At 52.2% G+C, this 20,155-nt stretch overlaps 9 protein-coding genes across 9 annotated transcripts; 4 read left to right on the top strand and 5 right to left on the bottom strand.

Moving 5' to 3' along the window:
• Positions 1-10: 10 nt before the first annotated feature.
• On the bottom strand, positions 11-1,206 carry BZA70DRAFT_275779 (ribosomal protein L29). Its single transcript, XM_064912206.1, has 4 exons — positions 691-1,206; positions 548-623; positions 331-487; positions 11-248 (listed from the first exon to the last, which is right to left on the bottom strand). The coding sequence occupies exons 1-3, from the start codon at positions 742-744 to the stop codon at positions 432-434; spliced, it is 186 nt and encodes a 61-aa protein (XP_064769173.1). The 5' UTR covers positions 745-1,206; the 3' UTR covers positions 11-248; positions 331-431.
• BZA70DRAFT_275773 (seleno protein domain-containing protein) lies at positions 1,207-2,210 on the top strand. The gene is made up of 3 exons (XM_064912205.1): positions 1,207-1,449; positions 1,511-1,665; positions 1,756-2,210. The coding sequence occupies exons 1-3, from the start codon at positions 1,370-1,372 to the stop codon at positions 1,971-1,973; spliced, it is 453 nt and encodes a 150-aa protein (XP_064769172.1). The 5' UTR covers positions 1,207-1,369; the 3' UTR covers positions 1,974-2,210.
• Positions 2,211-3,325: 1,115 nt separating this feature from the next.
• BZA70DRAFT_288525 (Metallo-dependent phosphatase-like protein) lies at positions 3,326-4,547 on the bottom strand (the record flags this gene model as incomplete). The annotated part of the gene is made up of 4 exons (XM_064914041.1): positions 3,326-3,876; positions 3,947-4,177; positions 4,275-4,281; positions 4,368-4,547. 4 exons carry the CDS (start codon positions 4,545-4,547, stop codon positions 3,326-3,328), a joined length of 969 nt encoding a protein of 322 aa, XP_064769171.1.
• Positions 4,548-4,698: 151 nt separating this feature from the next.
• On the bottom strand, positions 4,699-8,064 carry BZA70DRAFT_294438 (uncharacterized protein). The gene is made up of 2 exons (XM_064914443.1): positions 6,373-8,064; positions 4,699-6,309 (listed from the first exon to the last, which is right to left on the bottom strand). Exons 1-2 carry the CDS (start codon positions 7,825-7,827, stop codon positions 4,948-4,950), a joined length of 2,817 nt encoding a protein of 938 aa, XP_064769170.1. The 5' UTR covers positions 7,828-8,064; the 3' UTR covers positions 4,699-4,947.
• Positions 8,065-8,077: 13 nt separating this feature from the next.
• Positions 8,078-10,715, top strand: BZA70DRAFT_275761 (uncharacterized protein). Its single transcript, XM_064912204.1, has one exon. It carries the CDS (start codon positions 8,425-8,427, stop codon positions 10,336-10,338), a length of 1,914 nt encoding a protein of 637 aa, XP_064769169.1. The 5' UTR covers positions 8,078-8,424; the 3' UTR covers positions 10,339-10,715.
• Positions 10,716-11,472: 757 nt separating this feature from the next.
• Positions 11,473-12,700, top strand: BZA70DRAFT_237117 (uncharacterized protein; the record flags this gene model as incomplete). The annotated part of the gene is made up of 2 exons (XM_064910402.1): positions 11,473-12,339; positions 12,395-12,700. 2 exons carry the CDS (start codon positions 11,473-11,475, stop codon positions 12,698-12,700), a joined length of 1,173 nt encoding a protein of 390 aa, XP_064769168.1.
• Positions 12,701-13,199: 499 nt separating this feature from the next.
• On the top strand, positions 13,200-13,724 carry BZA70DRAFT_288521 (uncharacterized protein; the record flags this gene model as incomplete). The annotated part of the gene is made up of 1 exon (XM_064914040.1): positions 13,200-13,724. The coding sequence occupies one exon, from the start codon at positions 13,200-13,202 to the stop codon at positions 13,722-13,724; it is 525 nt and encodes a 174-aa protein (XP_064769167.1).
• A 431-nt stretch (positions 13,725-14,155) lies between these two features.
• On the bottom strand, positions 14,156-15,575 carry BZA70DRAFT_124623 (uncharacterized protein). The gene is made up of 3 exons (XM_064909529.1): positions 15,135-15,575; positions 14,936-15,012; positions 14,156-14,870 (listed from the first exon to the last, which is right to left on the bottom strand). Exons 1-3 carry the CDS (start codon positions 15,204-15,206, stop codon positions 14,474-14,476), a joined length of 546 nt encoding a protein of 181 aa, XP_064769166.1. The 5' UTR covers positions 15,207-15,575; the 3' UTR covers positions 14,156-14,473.
• A 528-nt stretch (positions 15,576-16,103) lies between these two features.
• On the bottom strand, positions 16,104-17,944 carry BZA70DRAFT_275756 (LIM-domain binding protein-domain-containing protein). Its single transcript, XM_064912203.1, has one exon. It carries the CDS (start codon positions 17,918-17,920, stop codon positions 16,343-16,345), a length of 1,578 nt encoding a protein of 525 aa, XP_064769165.1. The 5' UTR covers positions 17,921-17,944; the 3' UTR covers positions 16,104-16,342.
• Between the last annotated feature and the right edge of the window lie 2,211 nt (positions 17,945-20,155).

Below are 20,155 nucleotides of genomic sequence, written 5' to 3'. Positions count from 1 at the left end.
CACTTGCTAGCTGTTTATATTGCTGATATCTAGTCTATTGGATGTGGGATCTGCTGTCATACGCGGTCCGGCACTAAACTACTCTGGCCGCGCTTGGTAGCGTCCCTACGGTTTGATATAGCACATTTTCAGCAGGATTTCGAGTGAAAGTCAATATGTAAGAAAAACCTCAGGTAGCAATAGCAGCCATATAGACAAACGTCGGCTGTATCGCTATCGAGATGTGCAGTGGTGTAAATGGAATGGTTCTGATGAAAGAGCAGAAGGGTTATCAGGAGGAAATCATTTTTTGTACAGATACATGCTATATGACACAATTAAAAGGCGTACATTGCAGAGCCAAATGGACTAGCAGTGAATCCGACTAAGCCATCTTGTTCCCACTTTTATCTTGTATTTTTTTGATGTAAACCAACCAACTCACTCGACGTTTAAGCCGAGTCCTTAGCGGCCTTCAGGGCCTTGGCGGTGCCGTGGAGAGCGTGTCCTGGAAAGGTCTGTTAGCATGCTGGAGACGCAGATGGAGCAGCAAAGAATTGTAACGTACTGTGGTTACGTCTGAACTTGGGGTCAACACCCTTGAGCGAGGGGTATCTCGAGGTCTTGGGCTTCTTGATACCGTTCTATACAATCCACTAGAGTTAGCTCGGAGATCTCGGTGAGTGCTTCGATAGGTTGACGACGACGTACGCGGTGGGCCTTCTTGACCTGGTTGTGATTGGTATGGTTCTTCGACTTTGACATTGTGAATTATGATCTGGAATAGATATTCTCAATGGCATATACTGTAGCAGCAATCTGGCGGGGATAAATACGGGACTGATCAGATTCGACACGGCCAATCTCTAGCAAGCAATATGTTCGTCTTCTTGCACAGATTCCAGCAGTATAATCCAACGATAGATACCACACTGAGCAGTTCTGCAGAGCTTCTCTGTCGAGCCTGTGATGATCGTGTCTGCGTCCCGTATTCTACCCTCCACCAGTCGTCCGCCGAGCACATGCACAAAAGAGAACAGAACAGTTAGCACATCATCCCTTACACCACAACTACCACACACAAACAAAGCAAACAGGAGGGTGCTGGCGACATACCTTCTTGACTGAACGTGAAGTGGAAGCAGAGACTCGAGGCGCACTCACTTTTGCTCCCGCCGCTGCCAACCCGCCCGCCGCTGACTGTGCGCGCTGCCCTGCGCCTGCTGTGAGCCCCGCCGCGTGACTGCGTTTTAGTCATCTGTAGGGTTGAGCCCTAAATTAAACATCTGTGATCCACATCACGTGCAGATCACAATTACCCCTGACTCTGCTCATCGCCTCAATCTGCGCGCGACCGGCGAAAGCGAAACCAACCCCGTCGACCGCATCCATGGCGCAACCGACATTCCGATACCCCCGCGTCGCGATCGAGTTCTGCACCGCCTGTAAGTGGAATCTGAGGGCAGCATGGTGAGTCTTCCTGTGTATTTGCTTGAGCGTGTTGAGAAACAGATCAACTAACGGATTGCAGGTTCGCGCAGGAACTACTCTCGACCTTCGGCAACGACGTGGGCGAGGTCGCCATGCTTCCCGCCTCGGGCGGAACATTCAAAGTCAGACTCGTGCCGGCTGCGGGCCAAGAGGAGGTGCTGCTGTGGGATAGGAAGGAGAAAGGGGGGTTTCCTGGTACGTCATCGTTTCATCTGCTCTGATCTGGAGCAGATCATGAGTCGGCTTTGAATCAGAGAGCGCTTGCTGATTACTCTTGATTACTAGACTCGAAAGATTTGAAAAGACTTGTTAGAGACGTGCTGTTCCCGTCCAAAGATCTTGGGCATGTAGACCGCCATGCACAAAAGCCGGTCCCTGAACCCGCTACGTCGCCATCAACGTCCTCGACGTCAGCTGCTGCAGATTCTCAGTCATCGTCAGACGACCCAATATTAGATGATAACGGCAACGTTTGTGTTGAGTGTAACGCGCCGGGTGCTTGAAACTACAAATATATGCAAAGACTCCAGCTCTGATTCACATGAGGGTATCGACCTCAGTCCTGCTATGCAATTGATGACCAGTCTAGATGTGGTCACTGCATTATCTACACCACATCCACTCAGCTAGATCTCAACCTAGCAAAAGACAGACAGACTACAAAATTGTTGATAAATAGTTTTTAACAATTGACAATACTACTAAAAGACATAGGCAATAAACAGACTACTACTGCTACTACTGAAAATAATAATAAGATAGATAAAGCGCACATACAAAATAATAAATCGATGTAAGGAAAAAGTTGATAAAAATGCAAAACCGAAGGGGAAAACAAACAGGAGAATTATCAGTGGTTTATAATAGTAACGAGAAAACACGGGTAGAAGTAAAGAAGAAGAAGAGCAGAAGAGAAGAAGCACACTCTAATCGGAGCATGCAAAAGAAAAAACAGCATCAAATAAAAAATCCACAGGTTAAAGTATTCTTTCACAAGCGATAAACAAATCCTCGAGATCTCTCGCTCTCTCTCTCTCCATAAAGCTCTTTGCTCACGGTGGTCCCAGACTCTTTTGTTGTTTTGTTTTCTTTGTTCGTTTGCCAACACACACGCACACGCACACGCACACGTCAACAGTCAATAATACGCACGACAAATAAGAATTGTAGAGGGAGAAGAAGAAGAAATATAACTATATATACAGAGCTTTCTGAAGAGTGAGTAAAGAAAACAGAGACACCGCTGCTGTTGGAAGGAGAACAAGAGAAGAGAAATAAAACAAGCATATCTTTTTTAATAGCTGACGGGAAAAAAAAAAAAAAAGAAACAAAATAAGAAAAAGGGACATTAAATGGCTGTATATGTCAAGCCACCCGCTGTCGAAGGACTCGGAACAAAGATTTGAGATTTGAGATTTGAATGAAGCTAGCTAGCTGCTGCTGCCGGGAAAATCCAGAGGAAGACAAAGTACAAATACATGGAATAAACACACTGCACGCTGCACAAAACCCGGGGCCAAATGGAACGATAATGGAGCATAATAAGAGTAAAATAGTGAAATATGGCGGAGGGGGGCCAACACAACGACACAATGCGGCGGAAGAGGGGCAAGCTGATCAACCAAACGAGCAAAACAAACGGCATCCGAAGTCAAATTTATTCATAACGACGGGGGAGGGCAGATCATGACCAACTTGGGCAGCATATAAAAATGGCAGACATAATTCGAAGATAGATCTTGAGAGAGAGGCATAGTGGAGCGGGAAGGACGGGAGGTTGCGCAAAGCAGAGGAGAGGAAGAACAAGACAAGACAAAAAAGAGAAAAACAGGGGAGGACAAGAAGAGGTGATTGTCTATTTAGAGACCTTCTTTTGCTTTCGCGGGGTGGCGCCCATTCCGGGATATCCATATTTTGGCTTCTTCTCTGCAGGCTTCAGGATCTGGAACGAACACAATAAGCTCTCGTCGACACTCATCATCGCACCAGCGTTGTCGAATTCTCCGCAGTAGTTGGGGGCCGAGAACAAGGTGACGAGCTGGCGCTTGCTGAAAAACTCGTAGCCGTCCTCGACGACTTGGTGCGCGCGGCAGATGAGGTCCATGTCATGCTTCTGCAGAAATCGGGAGACGACATCGGGACCAAAGGTGAAGGACACACCGCGGTCGTTTTCGCTCCAGCCGGTGATGTCTTTGTCGGGATCGGACCAGAGGAGGTCGCACAACAAGCCGGAGTCGGGGATATCGGTAGGGCGCATGATGCGGCGGATCTGCTCCATGTTGTTGAGGTCAGGCGAGAGACCGCCGTGCATGGTGAAGATTTTCTCATCGATGATGGCAGCAATGGGAAGGCAGTTGAAGCAATCTGTGAAGGTCTTCCATAGCTTGATGTTGTATCGTCGTTTGCCTGTGGGGGAGAAAGGAGGTGGGGTTAGCAGGGGTTAGAGAGCTGGAGAGGGGAAGAGTGGGCGACATACACTCGTCGTAGAAGCCGTAGATACGGTTGATGGAAGCACATTCGTGGTTTCCGCGGAGGATGAAGAAGTTCTCGGGGTACTTTATCTTGTATGCGAGGAGGAGGCAGATGGTTTCGAGGGACTGCTTGCCCCGGTCGACGTAGTCGCCCAGGAAGAGGTAGTTTGCCTCGGGAGGGAATCCGCCGTACTCGAAGAGACGGAGAAGGTCGTAGTACTGGCCGTGGATGTCGCCTGCAGAAGAGGAGGGTTAGAGAAGAGAGGAGAAGAGGAGGAGGGGATGCGAGAAGGAGGGACAATGGTTGAAGGGATTAGTCAGGTCGTCACATACCGCAAATCTAGAGCAGGAGAAGGGGGCGAATTAGCAGGAGTTGGGGGGGATAGAGAGGAAGAAGAGGAGGAGGAACAAAGAAGAAGTACACACCTTGATAGGAGCCTCAAGCTCGAGAAGGATGGGCTGCTGGATGAAGATCTCGCGGGCCTTTGTGCAGAGGAAGCGGATCTCGTTTTCGAGCAGCTGGACGTGGTTTCCAGGGCGGGAGCCGCGGACCTCGAGGAGCCGCTCGATGATGGACTCTAGATCAATATCTGCGAAATCTGCCATGAGCGGGAATAGGCAGGCTGGGCGCGGATGGACGGGGGCGGAGGGGGGGTGCTGGGTTCTGGCTGTGGGGGAGCGAGGAAGGCGAGGAGGCGGACGAGCAGTTCGCGGTGGCTCTGCGAGTTTTTCGGCGGCGGACGGCGAGAAAGCAGCGCCAAAGAACCAGCTGCTCGCGGACCAGGCGGCTGCCGGGAAAACCCGAACCCTCCCGGCCCCTGCTTACTACGCCTAACCCTCAACGCGTGTCTGACGCGGTGTCTACTTCTTTCTGATGATAATCAATGGTTTTGTAACTCCAAACCCCTTCACAAGTGCTAGTGCGTGCGTGTACTGTCCCGTGAATAAAGAGAAATAAAAGAGAACAGAAAATAAAAAACATAAACAAAAACAAAAACAAAAACACTCAGTATATCGACATGTCCACCACCCCCTCCTCCGCTCCGCTCTCCAGCGCAACCTCCCAATCCCCCGCGCTCTCGAGCACAACCATGTCCCCGTCCTCGTCCCGGTACTTCAGCCTATACCCCATCCCCCCGCACCCACTCACCCCCGCCGCGAGATTCGTCTCCACCATCTCGTCAAACGCGGCCCCGTTGCACAACCGCAGCTTCTTCTCCACCTTCGACACCATGTCCGAAAACGTCATGTTCGCCGGCAGCAGAACCATATAGCTGTCCGTGTGGAACGACAGCCGCAGCTTGATCGATCCCGGCGGCCGCGCCGGGCCCGTCTCCGCCGCAACCACATACGGCCCGCCCGCGCCTGCCACCGCCGGCTGCGTCAACGCTGACGACGCAGACGACACATGCTGCATCACGTTCGACGACGCCGTAGACACCGTCGACGACGTCTCGTCCGACTGCCGCCGGTTGCGCGCCGCCGCAAACGCTGACAGCGAGTTCGAGTGGTTATGCGACGGCACAAACCCGTTCGGATTCGACAGCGTGGGCGTAGTCATATTCGCCTGCTCCGCCGCCCGCTGCTGCTTCCGGCTCTCAATCAGCTGCCTCAGCGTCGCTTCCCACTGCCGCAGCATCTCCTCGTTGCGGAATCGAATCGAAAACTTGTTGGCGTCCGCTCGCGTGTCCGCACTGTGCCCGTTCGGGGCGGACTGGAATCGCCAGTATATCGTCAGATGGTACCCGCTCGTCGCAATCGGATCGCCATACTCGACCTTTGTCATCGACGTCGTCACGTCAATCACATTGTCGATATACACCCGTCCTTCCAGATACAGCGCTCCGCCCCCGCCCGTCGCTAACGACGACGAAAACGGATGCGATATCGACACCGTCGAGAACGAAGACAGACTAGCCTTCTTTCCCACCGACGACAGGCCCATATTGTGCTTCTTCTTCTTCGTGCTCGTCCCCGATGAACTCGAAGACGCAGACATCGGCACCGACCCGGCTCCGCTGCCTGTTCCCGAAAGCGTAGTCGTCGACGGCGCACGTCCACCAATCGACAACGGACTCGTAATCATCTCCTCTTTGCAAAACAGCAAAATGTTCTCAAACAGGTATATATGATACTCCTTGTCCACATCCACCATCTGGAATAATCCATCGTACAGCAAGTCTCCAAAAAACTCTATATTGTGTCCCTTCCAGTCATCTATGCGCGCACAAAGCGACGCGACAGTTTGCTTGTTTTCCGTCTGTCTTTGTTTCTCATTCACCCGATCAGTCACTCGCTTCATCGCGTGAAATCCATCCAATAGTTCTGCATAACCATCATCACTTTCCGGTGAGTATTTCAATAGTTCCTTGAAAAAATGTTAATACTCTGATCAATAAATCAATTATAAATCATAAAAAGTAGGACTCACCTTCAGCAGCAGAGGATATTTACAGATGCGCTGAATAGGCTTTATCAAAATCGATGGCAGCTCATAGCTCGGCTCAATCAAATGCGACAGCTTAGCAAGTTTAGGCGCCTCGTGAATCGCCAGATCCGAAGCGCGCTTCTGCTGCGACGCATACGTCTCGTACACCGCAAACGCCAGCTCGGCAGACAGAAAAAGCGCGCCAAACCGCTGCTGCGACTGCGGCATCCGCGCATTTGTCTCTACACCGACCAAGAACTTTCGCTGGAAATCGACGAGCGCGTTCAGGTTCGGGAAAAGAAAATGAATCGTGTCCGCAGATACAATCTCTTCATGCTGCAGCTGCTTCATATACACATGCAGTCGCTCGAGATCCTGTACGTATCTGCGCTCGGTCTGCAGTAGCTCTTGCACGACTTTTGATCGGTGATTCGACGGTAGCGAGTCCGTCGATACCGAAGACGTGCTCTCCTCCGCCGTCGTCGGCGACGGACTGCTCTGCGTCGCGTCGTCCCACAGATCGAGCACGAGATGAACAGTCCGCGTCACTTTGAGCAGGTCGGTCGTGTCGTCCGAAAACACGTTCATTACCGTGAACAAGTCCTCGTCCGCAAATCCCAAACGTAGCTTGCAGGCGTGCACAAACTCGTACACGCCGCGTTTGCATGTTTTTAAATCCTGCTGTGACGGAGGCAGGATCCGAGAGTCGGGCACAATAAGTAAAGATCCGTTTGTCAAAGTCGACGTGTCGTCATCGTCCTCGTCCTCGTCGGAGTGGTGAAGGGTGGTGTTGCGGCTGCTGTTGCTACTGCTGCTACTGCTGCCGCTGTTGTTGTTGTTGTTGCTGTGATTGTTTCTAGAGTTGATGCTGGTGTGAATGCTGGAGTCGTTGTCGTCGTCGGTTAATTCTGCGTCGTCTATGCTCTCCTTGAGCTTGAGCGCGTTCGTGACCTCGTTCAAAAGCACGCAGAGCGAGGTGCCCTGTCGGAGAAACCGCCAGAGCTGCGTGACGGGGTCGATGTCGTTCGAGTCCTTCTCAAACGACGGCTCCGGTTTTTCGCTCGCGCCCGCATGCGGCGTGACAGCAGAGTCGAACGAGGACGCAGAGAGAAGCATTGAAGGCGTGTCGGTCGGGGCGGAGAAGCGCGCCTGCGAGAGGTAGAGCTCGAGGCCGGGGACGGTCTGCAGACGCGTAATCAGGGAGACCGCGATCTGGAATAGGGACGCGGGTAGCTGCTGCGAGCCCAGGGAGAGCTGTCGCGATGCCGAGCTCATTGTGGTCGCGGTTGACGCAGAGACCGAGCGGCGGGCATCCTGATAAAAAGGCGCGGCGGCGGAGGTAGAGGAGACGGAGGAGCCGGCGAAGGAGGCCAAACGCGGCGGCGGCTGCTGCGAGTTGAAACGAGGGTTGTCGGGAGAAGGGATTGGCCTGCGATGAGCGGTCTGCTGCTGCTGCATAGCTGCAGAGAAGACGTGTGGATTGAATGCCACTGTAGGGTCGGGTTTGATGTGAAGATAGGAAGGAGAAGGAGCAGATACCGACGCGCAAAAGACAAGAGACCGTCTGAGGACGAGCGCAGACCGAAGAAAGGACTGCAGAAGGAGGAAGCGGAGGCGTTGTTTTGGGGGTTCTGCCTCGACGCGGCTCGAGGTGATTATGTAATTAAGGGGTCCGTGGAGTGGGAACCAAAATAGTGAAGAAGGTTTGGTGAGGAAGAAACAAAGCAGCCTCAAAGATCCAGGTCGTCGAAGAAGCGGTTTAGTTGTTGTTGTTGCTGCTGTTGTTGCTGTTGTTGTTGTGTTCTTGATACTACCGCTGCTGCTGCTACTCCTCCTAGCCTCTTCTCACTTTTCATCTCTCCTCCGCTGGCTCAATTATAACCAGCTGGTCCGCCTAGGCTCTGCCTGGCTTCCTGCGCGCACGCCTGCTACACTACACGTCCTCACCTCACCTCGACATATCGCGTCACAACAGACCCTTCCACTCCCTCACTCCCTCCTCCTGCTCACTGTCTCACTCTCTCACTCTCTCACCAATGCTCTCCCTTCTCCAAGATGCGGTGCTCGATGCCTCCTCACCCGCCTCCTCCCACGCCCTGCTTCCCCCAGAACAGACGCGTGTGCTGCAAACCGTCAGTCTCACGTCATTGTTTACCACCCTCCCCACCTCTCCACACTAACTCCCCCCTCCAGAAAATATCCACTCTAGCCTCAAAACTCGATTCGATAACTCGCCAGCAAACCCTACACTCGTCCGTTATCGCGGCAGCAGACTCCCTGCGCAAGCTCGGCCCAGCACCCTCTTCCGATGCCGCGCTGCAAGACGCGGACGCATTCATCGCCTCATCGCCGTTCCAGTCGAGCACCGACACCGAGCTCGTCGCTGTTCAAAATGAGCTTCTAGAAGCCCAGCGCGTTCTTTTGGCTCATTACCGCGCACTCAGCCAGCAAGTCGCAGAGGACTACGTCTTTCCCTTGACCTCTGTTCTCGCAACGATGCCTGATCCTGATTCGCTTGCTGCTGCGAAACGCTCCACCGATTTCGACATGGAGTCTCTTTTAACCTCTGACTCCACCTCCACATTCGACGGCTCCGACACCCTGAATCTGCAGCATCTCATAAATCTCGACGCGCGCTCGGCTCTGGCCGAAAGCGAATCAAGTCGGCGCCAGCTGCAGCAGTCCATTGCCGAACTCGAGGCATCGATAGTCGAGATCTCAGCCGAAAAGAGTGAGCAGCACGTTGCTGTCACTCGCGATTTGGAAAAGGCCCAGTCTGAGCTTGCGACATTGCAGCAGCAAACGTCGTCGTCGTCGCGCGATCTTTCTACGGTTGAAGACAGTCCAGATACTACAGCACTGCTGTCTCAGATTGAGCGATTACAGGCCGAGATCCAGCAGCAATCCAGCCAGCACGCCTCCGAATTCGAGACGATTCTTATGCAGAACGCGCAGCTGAACGAGAAACTGAATGCTACAGCAGGCCTGATCTCTTCTGAAGAGGCAAACGCTCTGCGCGAGGAATTGACAAATACGAAAACCGAACTCGTAAACACGCAAAATCGTTTACGTGAGAAAGAAGAGGAATATACGCGTGATTTGGCCTCTGCGGGCGCCATGATCGCGGCCGCAAGCTCAAACAACGAAGCCGCTTCGCGACGCGCGCTGCTGGAGACCGAGCTGCGTCAGAGCCTCGAGCAGGCCGAGACTGAGGTCACCCGGCTACTAGAGCTCAACGCGCAAAAGGACCAGCAGATTTCTCGACTACGGGCCGCAACGGCTACAAGTATCCCGCTAGCTGCTGCTGACGAAGCAAAGCAGTCGCTGCAGCAGGAGAACACGGATCTGCGGTCTAAGGTTTCCAAGCTGGAGAGCGAACTCGCAAGTCTATCAGAAGAGCACGCTGCCGAATTCCAGACGATCCTGATGCAAAACGCGGTCCTTAGCGAACGTCTGGCAGGATTGGAAGCCAGCCGAGCAGAAAAACGGACTTCCGCGTCGAACATTGCGCAACAAGGCAAGAATCCCACGCCGCTCAGGCCGGGCTCGAGAGTACTCACTCCCGGCAGCGGCATCGACGACGAGCACTCAGTCGCTCAGCTAAAGGCGGAGCTGCGGCAGGTGCAGGCCGGCTACGACTCTCTGCTCCAGCAGTCGCTCGAGTTTGAAGGCGAGCGGATTTCGCTCGAACACGAGCTCGACGCAGTCCGCGAACGTAATCTCGAGCTGGAGGCGCACATTGCGGATTCGCGGGTGCGAGTGCTTGCGGCGCACACGGATAGCAGTGGTGGCGTGGCGAGCAATATTATAAACACGCCAGGGGAAAGTGCGTCGGTTGCGGTCTTGCGAAAGGAGTTCCGAAAGATGGTGACCGAAATGAAAGCTACGCATGCGCAGGCTATGAAAGCCGAGCTTGAGGAGAGACGACGGCTTGAGAAGGTTATCAGAGACCTGCGGCGGATGGCATGATTAATTGAAATGATACGGGACGACGAGATGATCTACGAGTAGGAGAGAAGAGGAACGAGAGAGTCAGGAAAGGGAAAAATTTTTCTTCACCTTCCGCCTCAGACACACGTCTTAGACATGACTGACTACGATCACGAGAACCTTTTTGTACATTTTTTGATACTATAGAAACGGGGTATTCAGACGACGATCAATTCGGACAACTGTAAAACCTGGATGGACTGTGCGCGCGCAAGAGACGGTGGGGGCGGCACCGTTCGAAACCGAGATTCGGCGGGATGTGAGGAAAGTTTGCATCGGAAAAACGAAAGCCCGAAGGTATTCCATGGGTTAGGGCGGAAGGGTGGCCCTCGCCGCCCCCCGGCGCACTAAGACCACGGCTCCTCTTTTGGAGAGTTTTAAGAGTCGGAGGAGACCCGGTTTTTCGAAATAGAGGCTGAAACGGACGAAAAGGAAAGAAAAGCTCCAGAATTCAAGACAAAAGCAAGCAGAATAATGGCCCTCAGTGCATGCTACGTGGACCCGCGTTTGCCTGCTCCTGGCCGCCCAAAGGCCTACGGCCCGGGTCTTGAGCCTGCGCTGGCTCGCAATCTCCGCGTAATCGAAGATCTCTTCCCAGACCGTATGGACGCCCGCCGGTTTTTCTTTTTAGTGTGCGTTTTCTGACTAGTGTTTTATGTCTCTGCAGTGTACTGCGTTCCCTCGGAAAGCCTCTGCTTCGAGCACGCAGACAGCTATGCGGAATCAGCGTCGCCGCTCGTGCTGTTCATCGACGGCCCGATTGACAGCATGCTCGTGACCCTGCAGCAGCGCCAGTACCCGCCAACCATCCTCCCCGTCGCCCTCGTCGCCAACGAGGACTCCGAAATGACGCGCCTCGTCAACCTCGGCGCAGTAGATGTGATTGATCGGGCTGTTCAGGCCACCCGGCTGCGCGGAGTCGTCGCCCACGTCCACCGCACGACTGCTGCCGCGGCCGCCACAGACTCTGATACGACAGTCCGACCTCGACCGCCGACGTATGCCGCAAACTGGATCGGAGGCCCGACGACGCCGACGCGCGGGGTCATTGAGGAAGAGCGTCTTATTGACTTTTTGTTTCACGAGATGTTTTTCGATCTCGCGCACGCTGATATGGCGAACGCCGACGCGGATAAATCCGCAGACAAGAGCGAAGAGAGCGCTTGCGAAAAGGCAAAGAATTCGTATCTGCGCTCGCTGATAGGCACCTGGGATTTCCCTGCGCACCGGCTCACGGACGACGATCTCGCGCAGTGCGCTTTCCTCATCTTCGAGCACGCGTTCACCATGCCTGAAGTGGAGTCTCTAGTCCTCACCCGGCACCAGCTCAAGCGGTTTCTCTTCGTTCTCAGACGGTCATACCAGCCTATCAACCCATATCACAACTTTCGCCATGTCGTTGACGTTCTCCAGGCTACTTTCTATTTCTTGCTTTGCATGCACGCCATCCCACCCCTTCCTCCATCTGCGTCGTTCCCATCACCACCATCATCAGCATCTCCGACGGCCCCGTCATCAACCCCAACATCATTTGCATCCTCATCAGAGACCTCACCAGCGCCGCAAAAGTCCCTGTCCGTACTCCTTACTCCCATCGACGCGCTCGCGCTTCTCGTCACCGCCATCGGCCACGACGTCGGCCATCCCGGAGTCACAAACAGTTTCCTGATATCCGCGCGCTCGCCACTAGCACGCATCTACTCCGACCGCAGCGTGCTCGAATCCTTCCACTGCGCCGCGTTCAGCCAGATCCTGCACCGGTACTGGCCCGCGGTGCATCAACAGCTTGAAATCAAGGGCATCATGGTCGAGAGCGTGCTGGCGACGGATATGGCGATGCATAATGAATACATGCAGAAGATTACGGCGGTTGTCAAGGCGATTTCGGAAGGGGGTGATGTTGTTGTTGAAGGCGATGGTGGCTATCGAAAACGGCTGCTGTGTGCGTCTTTGATAAAATGTGCTGATATCAGTAATGTTGTATGTGTCCCCGTATGAGATCTTTTTTTGATTATATCTAGCTAACTTGATTTAGGCACGCATAATGGATATATCGACTCACTGGGGAACAGTATTAACCGAAGAGTTCAAGAACATGGCTGATCTCGAGCTGCGATTGGGTCTCAAGCAACCCCCGCCTTCGCAACCTGCAACTACGACTCCGTCCTCAGAGCTCACAGCGCTCGCCAAGGGTCAGCTGTTTTTTATAAACACCTTTGCCTATCCGTTTTTCGAGACGGTCGGTAAAGGCGTTCCCGAGATCGAGTTCGCTGCCGAGCAGATCCGGAAGAATAAAGCGGTTTGGGACCAGACTTTGAGTAACATCAACGGTGGCGTATAAGCCCGCAACGTGATCAAAAGGCTGGATTACGCGCTATTATCGCAGGGAAGCGGTATCTATCAGAGTAAGGGCAAATCGATCTATGGTGTGTATTATCTTCAAGTTTCCGTGTTTATATTCTATATTTTCTCATGTTTTTGTTTTGTGGGCTTCGTTCTGGGTTGATAGACGATCACTTTTTGTTGCATTTGGTCTTTTGTTCTTCTTGTGTGTACTTGTGGTTCGAACAGCGTTAGTAAATCGAATCGAGTCGTTGTGGACTATCTGATCTTTGCAGGCGATGATCTGCATTTGGATGATTATGTCATCGGAGTAGTTGATTCTAAGGCTCTTGTACCAAGATAGCATCGACTCGCCGCTTTGAGCAGCGAAGGACGTAAATTGCCAAACTATCACCAGAATCCAGATAAATCAATCCCGGTTCCCGAGCTCTCAGATAAAACTCCCGAGGAAATACGTCGATAATTACCTGAAGCAGGAAGCAAAGAGAAAAGAAAGAATGTCGTCTGGACCTAAACTGTTTCGTTTCCCGATTCCACTCCCGCCACTGCCTTCGTCGGCCCACGTCCGCTCTGCAGGCGTGTACCTCGCCGGCGGGTTGTTTTCGCTTGGCTTTTGGTTTTTCCTCGACTCTGCGATCTACTCCAAGAAGTACAACGGGTCGGATGTGCACGTCAAGTTTGTGGACTGGATCCCGGGCATCTGCTCGCTGCTGGGGATAATCGTCATCAACTCGGTCGACAAGGCGCGGTTGTCGTCCGACGCCTCGTTTTCGTTTGGCGGGGATAACGTTGCGTGGAAAGCACGGCTGGTGCTGTTTATGGGGTTTGCGTTGCTGGCGGGTGGGTTTGCGGGGAGCATCGTCGTGCTGATTCTCAAGTACATCGTGCCGCAGTATCCTTGGCCGACCGTGTACTTTGGAATCAGTAATATGATTGCGAACGGGTTGTTGATGCTGAGTTGCGTTGTCTTGTGGATCTCGCAGAACGTGGAGGATGAGTACTCGTACTCTTTGTCGTTGTAGAGGAGCACCCAGGTGTCTTCTCCAAACACATAGCGAGTGGAGATCATTCATGAATTGACTAGACCAGCCATCTTTGCAAATCTGCATTCTTCTCCAAAGCAATGTCAACTGTACTTGAGAATCCACAAGTCATCTCGGGAAAGATGCGAATCGGTGTTTGAAGCGGTACCGTGGATCAGATACCGAGTACCTCAAAGCATTTGTTCATTCATTTATTTTCTTTTATTTATTTTTTTGTGTACATTACATTCGGTGACTGTTTGCAATCGTTTCTTTGTTGTTTTTTTATTTTGTCTTTGATTATTGCTCATATTTGGTTTTCTTTGTCCGTTGTTTTTCCACCTCAAATAGTTTATCTGTTGTTATCCGAATTAACACTACATATAACACATAACTACAACATACCCCCTAGAGCGCCAACCATGAGAGATACTCAAGTATATAGTAAATATACGTCCGAAACCTGTATTCACGACTAATATACAACCGGTGAGAACGTATATAGATCTTTATAACATTTAACACTAAACATGCCAAGATAATACTAATACAATACAAGCGCTACTCTGTCCAATATCTCTGCTTAAACCTCGTTCTCTCTCTTCTCTCTATACCACTGAAAGAAGAAAAAGAAATGACGTCTTGTATGTTCCAATTGTCTTTATTTTTTTATGATTTCGTCTCGTCTCGATCGTTCGCTGCTGATGGGATTGAGATAGCGACCCCCACAAAAGTCAAAGTCAAGACGCTTATTTCGTCTTCTTCTCAGCGGTAGCACCCACAATAGCGCCCTTCAATTGCCCACCAATCGCCATCATCGCGTAAAAGTTCATAAAGATCCAGGGCGCCGACGGCAGGATGTAGAGCGAGATGAGCGTGGGAAGCGGGTTATGCCCCACGTACTTGAAGCCCGAGAAGTACTCGCACAGCATGTACAGCGTCGTCTTGGAAAAACACGAGGTCGCGGCAAACAATCCGACAAAGGCGCCGTTGAGACGGGTGTTTTGGTTTGTGGAGAAATATGAGGTGTAGATGTAGTAGTACAAAAACATGGACTCGACTAGGGTCAGGAAGGCCTGCGCGCCGGGGAAGCCGTCCTTGTCGTTGTAGGCGGGCCAGCCGTAGACGTAGTCAATCGTGCCGTAGCTGTGGGATTTAGTCAGACGTGAGTGTTTTGTATGAAGAAAGGGGGGAGGGGAAGGTGGACATACAGCGCATATGGCTTCCACAAGAAGTGGAGTTTACCGCCCGGCATTGAATGGGGGCGACAGAGCATATAAGTCGCGTCCTAAAACAATCTGCGTTAGCAATTGACCACAAAATAACCAATTGCTCTATGTTTTTCTGCGCAAAGTGCATGGTGTGCTGTTGTTCTCCAATCGGAGAAAGGGCTGTTCGACGGGTGCTTACCCAAGACACGAGGAGGTTCGAGATAACGAACCACGCGGTCACGATGATGGAAGGCTTGTAAGTAAATGCCATTGCTAACAATGCTCAAAACTTCAGAGAGAAAAGCAGGGTGTGGAATAGAGCAAGAAGAAGATGGAGAAACAGCTCAGGAACCGACGACGATGGTGCTGTTTTCATTATCGATTATCGGATTTTTGGGTTTTTAACTTTTCGCTCACTTTCGAGCCTGCGTACCAGACCCTATCTTGCTCTCCTCTTACATCTGCTGCAAGCTCAGAGAGCAAACTAGTTCATTGACATAGTATCAATTCTAATCTGCTCTATTATCTAAGCTATAAAATAGCATAGAAAACGCGTTCTTGGAAGAAGTCATTCGCTGCCGTAAACAATGGACAAGTCAGTCGGAATCTTGATACGCTGTCTAAGGAAGGTTACACGAATACGGATAACCCAAACAAGGTTCGCGAATACGAATCGAATGCCGTCAAATCCAGACAAATCGGTCGAGGCTCTTGAACTTGAACGTTTGCTCAGAGACTCTGGTCGGGGTAATGGTTGGTTTATGGCTGTGTTTGTTGATTTACTGTTCTGTTGATGTGGAAGGGATTGATTGTTTTGCGAATGGTTGTTGGAAACGGTTCTGCTGCTGGGATAGGTGATGGCTGCTGATAAGAATTTGTCGTCGTCATGAGCATCGCGATCTGTGTTCTATCTGTCCGCCTTCTGCCTACGCGAGTCTGTTGTTTCCCCCTTTCAATAAGATCTCAAATGTTCAACTTGACTGTATGCTTTTGTTCTTTATTTGACGCTCTATTCCAAGCATTTTAGATCCCAACTCGCGATAAAGGGATCTCACCGTCGATACCACGAACGTAATCGCAGATCTCCACATCAAGACCCCTCAGGTCGAGAAATCATGACGTACAGCATACTCAATCACGTTCGCATACTGAATCCGCAGAGTTGAGAAACAAATAAAATAGCGCGGAAGAATTATTTTATTATACTCGAAAAACCAACTATATCTCACTTCCTACGAGACTGAAAAATGCATCTAATACACAAACACAATTCAACAAAATAAACGCAAAAACATAAGTAAGAAAAAACCAGACTACACGTAGTGTACAAGTTGCGACAAGATTAAATAAAAAATGAAACAAAAAAATGGAAATAAACGGCAATCTTTTGGAATTAAAAAGAGCTGATTAACTTCCGTTACCAGTCTTTGTCCGCTTCAATGGCGGCTGCTTCCCCAATTTTGGACTCATCTTTGCATCTTTCCTCTCCTCTTCCTTCACAGACACCACCATGTCCGCGCCATTGCCCTGGTTCCCGCCGATCGCTTGCTGGCCCAGCATCATGCCCGTATTCGACACGTTCGCTGAATTTCCGTTACCGGTCCCAGTGAGCGTATCGCGCCTTCGTTTGTTTGCGAGACTTCGCGGGCTTTGCGGACCGGAGCCGGATTGGCTGGGCGAAGGGGAATTGATCATTATCGGTGATCCGCCGTCGGTCTGTAGCGCTCGCGCACCGGTGCCCGAGGAGGCGTCGATCAGGGTCACGTCGTGGCCTTCGGTTCCTTTCTCGGCTTTGCCCTCGGCACGTATAGCGCCGTCGATCGCCATCGCGGAGTCGTCTTCGTCTTTCACGTCGGGCTCGTTTTTGAGGTTGCCCATGTTGTCGGACATGCTTTTTTGGTCCTGTGACAGGCCTTGTTGGTTCTGCTGTTGTTGTTGTTCTTGCTGTTTCATTTGGAGCTGCAGGTTGGGATATCCCTGCTGTTGTTTGATTTGCGACTGTCCTTTTGAATCGGTATTTGATCCAGCTCCATCTTGTTGTTGTTGCTGCTGCTGTTGTTGTTGTGATTGTTGCTGTTGTGATTGTTGTGATGATTGCTGTTGTGGTTGTTGTTGTTGTTGTTGTTGCTGCTGCTGTTGTTGATGTTGTTGTTGCTGATGTTGCTGCTGCTGATGCTGTGAATTCTCGCGCTGAACGTTTATCAGATTGACAAACGCCGTGAACGACTGCAACGGCCCAGCAGCATTATTCGGCGACAAATAATATGGAACCAACTCCCTCATCTGCGCCATCACCTGCGTGATTTGCAGAAATCGAGTCAAAGCATCCGTGATTCCGTACCCGTTCACCTGCGAGCGAGACACCGCCGCAACAGCAGCCGACTGCGCCGCCGACGGAGACGACGAGGACACCGACGCCGACGCCGACGAATTCGCGTCGTTCTCTTGCCGTCCTGCGTTCACCGCCGCCATCGCTATACTCCGCGGCACAAACTCATTATGCTCGTGCGCGTGAAACTCCAAACTGTCGATCCGCAGCGCGTGCCCGTTTATAAACACCCGCAGCGAGCCATGCGAAACAACATGCGACCCGCTCTGGAACCAGTAGATCATCGTCGCGCGCGCGCACTCAATCACATGCACATCCGGCGCCATCGTCACCTCGCGCGCGTTCTCGGGTATTATTTGTACGCGACGGACGCCGTCTTGGAATAAGGTGTGGTAGTATCGAGGTAGCGCGAGGTTGGGGACTTCGTAATGTTTTGGTATCTTGTCGTTCGAGTTGACAACGGTATACTTCATCCCGCCGAGCTCTGTGAAATATTCCAATACAAACCGCTTCCAGTAGTCCAAGTCTTTCTTTTGCTCGGTACCCGCACTTAGACTCTCGCAAAACGACAAGAGCCGCATCAGGCCGACCATGTTTTTCCTAAATTCGCAATACGTTAGAATTTTATGCACTTGAAATGATCTTGAGAAAAGCATACCCTCTGACTCCAGCCGCTTGCATCGTATTCATGCCCATTCCTCCGGCCATGGCAAGTTGCTGCTGTTGATGCCCTTGCTGAGCAACCTGCTGCTGCAACAAATGCTGCTGCGCAGCAGTCATCTGCAAAGCTTGAGGCGCGAACTGGCCCGGGCCCGGTTGAGGAGCCGACGGCGGTAGAGCATGAGCTGCGAGCTGAGGAGTTGGGTGGGTTGACTGAGGATGTGACGCGGTTTGTGACTGTTGTAGAGGATGGCTTTGTTGTTGTTGACCGCCCGGCTGCTGCGAGATCGGCTGCCCGTGCTGTTGAGCCTGGTGAGATTGCTGGAGTTGCTGCTGCATCTGCTGCTGCTGGTGCTGCTGCTTCGCCATAGCTTGCTGTATTTGCTGCTGTATCAGATGCTGCGGCACATTTTGGTTCGCCAGTTGAATGTTTGCAGCGCCAACGCCCGCAGGTGTTTGGAACTGGTAGCCCTGTGGAGCGTGCTGTGGCTGTGGACCGCCGGGGACAGCAACTGCAGTTGGTATTTGCGACGGTACCGACATTTGCGCGCCCGAGACTTGAGGCATGCCGCCGTTCATCATCTGCTGTTGCCGGCGAAGCATCTGTTGGTACTGAAATATCTGAGGCTGCGTCATAGGCTTGCCGGCTGCCTGCTGTTGGCGTTGTTGCAGCATGAATTGCTGTTGCTGTTGCTGCTGTTGTTGCTGCTGCTGTTGCTGCTGCTGCTGCTGTTGTTGTTGCTGCTGCGACACTGGCATGTCATGCTGTTGTTGAAGTTGCGCCTGTTGTTGTAGGTACATCTGCTGCTGCTTCTGAGACAGCAAAGAGAAGTTCTGGATGCCCTTGCCTTGGTTAGCAATCGTGCCCAAAGCCTGTGCTGAAAGTTGCGAGGAGGCAGCTGCGGTGGAGGTAGGCACGTTGGGTGGCCGAGGAGATGCCATTAATGTGCCTTACGGGCAGATCTCAGCGAGAACGAGTAATGCAAAAGTGTCGCGACCAAAAGAGAAGTTTGTGGCAAGGAGATGATGCATCAAGTGGGAGGAGGAGAGGTGGTGCCTAGAGAGAGAGGTTAGAGAAAAATCAGCTGTCAGGCTTGACTTCGATCTGGTTCTGCGATTCCTGATCCGCGGCGGGGCCCCAGCACAACGCCCGCGAACAGCAGGGTGTGCAGTGTGCTCGAAGGATCTGGCAGCATATGCAACTGTGCAAAATATCGCAGGAAGCAAGAGCGCGGCGGAGGAAGCACGCTGCCTCTAAATCTTTGCATCAAGAGGGGGCGGGGGGCAAAGAGCGTACGGCGATGATTTCAAAAGCAGAAGGCGACAGATCAAAGGGCGGAGAAGACTCAATGACGTACTCTTACGTTGTCTGGCACCAAACCAAGAAGCTGCGCCCAGAGTCCGATCAGAACACGCACAGATCAAGCGACGGCGAGGGGCAGCGAGGACGAGGAGAGGCGGCGAGGGCAGCGTGCGGGACGGATACGATAGCGAGAGAGGGCACGCCGCACGAGCAGAAGCGAGGGACGCGAGGCGGGGGCTGTCGGGCGAGAGAAGTCTGGGCAGAGCAGGCGATCCTGAGGAGCTGCGGAGTCCGGGAGGCGTTGTGAAGCAGGGAACCGGCAGACGCAGGCGCGGAGGAGGGCGGGCGGGCGTGTTCAGACGGGGCTGGTGAGCGGAATGGCGGTGGGAAGAAGACCTGGCGACGAGGGCAAACACCAGCAGCGGGTTGCCGAGAGAGAGTTACCCGGTCCCGGCTTGCTGGCTAGTTTAGGAAGTACGCTAGCTGCTTTGGGAATTGCCCCATCTGCCCGTCGCCCGTCTACCGTTCGCGTGTGCGCAGAGCGGCAGCAGAGCAGACGTGTTTTCGACTCGACGAGCAGAGCAGCAGCAGCAGCCGGCTGCTTCTTTCACGAACCAGCAGTCGCGGTGCTGGTGAGATTTACCCGGGATGGGTGCATGCGTACGAGACCCTCGAACGATAAAAGTAGGGTTTAAACGTTTGTCCGGCTTTAGGGCTTTGCACGTGCGCGGCCGTATATAAGTTCGCGCCTCCCAAATTTTTCTGGTCTTCTTTTCCTTTTTTCTTTACATCATCAGGTGCGTGTTTTTCTGTGTATTATAGACTATGATTGTGATTGTTTGCTAACTCCCATATAGTAGAGGTTATACTACATGTATAATTTCAAACGGAGCCGCATTAAATATGCACAGTTGAGGGTTACTCTTGT

Source organism: Myxozyma melibiosi, assembly GCF_037950935.1.
Source record: "Myxozyma melibiosi strain Phaff 52-87 chromosome Unknown BZA70scaffold_3, whole genome shotgun sequence".
NCBI classification, from domain to species: Eukaryota; Fungi; Ascomycota; class Lipomycetes; order Lipomycetales; family Lipomycetaceae; genus Myxozyma; species Myxozyma melibiosi.
The sequence above is the reverse complement of the archived record's forward strand: the minus strand, read 5'-3'. Positions and strand labels throughout refer to the sequence as shown.

Coding starts and splice junctions, on each gene's coding strand:
- BZA70DRAFT_275779 (XM_064912206.1), bottom strand. CDS start 744: ATGTCAAAGTCGAAGAACCATACCAATCACAACCAGGTCAAGAAGGCC. Junction 624..690: donor AGGTCAAGAAGGCCCACCGC/GTACGTCGTCGT, acceptor TGGATTGTATAG/AACGGTATCAAGAAGCCCAA. Junction 488..547: donor CAAGTTCAGACGTAACCACA/GTACGTTACAAT, acceptor AGACCTTTCCAG/GACACGCTCTCCACGGCACC.
- BZA70DRAFT_275773 (XM_064912205.1), top strand. CDS start 1,370: ATGGCGCAACCGACATTCCGATACCCCCGCGTCGCGATCGAGTTCTGC. Junction 1,450..1,510: donor TGGAATCTGAGGGCAGCATG/GTGAGTCTTCCT, acceptor AACGGATTGCAG/GTTCGCGCAGGAACTACTCT. Junction 1,666..1,755: donor GGAGAAAGGGGGGTTTCCTG/GTACGTCATCGT, acceptor CTTGATTACTAG/ACTCGAAAGATTTGAAAAGA.
- BZA70DRAFT_294438 (XM_064914443.1), bottom strand. CDS start 7,827: ATGCAGCAGCAGCAGACCGCTCATCGCAGGCCAATCCCTTCTCCCGAC. Junction 6,310..6,372: donor AATATCCTCTGCTGCTGAAG/GTGAGTCCTACT, acceptor CATTTTTTCAAG/GAACTATTGAAATACTCACC.
- BZA70DRAFT_275761 (XM_064912204.1), top strand. CDS start 8,425: ATGCGGTGCTCGATGCCTCCTCACCCGCCTCCTCCCACGCCCTGCTTC.
- BZA70DRAFT_124623 (XM_064909529.1), bottom strand. CDS start 15,206: ATGGCATTTACTTACAAGCCTTCCATCATCGTGACCGCGTGGTTCGTT. Junction 15,013..15,134: donor CGAACCTCCTCGTGTCTTGG/GTAAGCACCCGT, acceptor AGATTGTTTTAG/GACGCGACTTATATGCTCTG. Junction 14,871..14,935: donor TTGTGGAAGCCATATGCGCT/GTATGTCCACCT, acceptor TAAATCCCACAG/CTACGGCACGATTGACTACG.
- BZA70DRAFT_275756 (XM_064912203.1), bottom strand. CDS start 17,920: ATGCTTTTCTCAAGATCATTTCAAGTGCATAAAATTCTAACGTATTGC.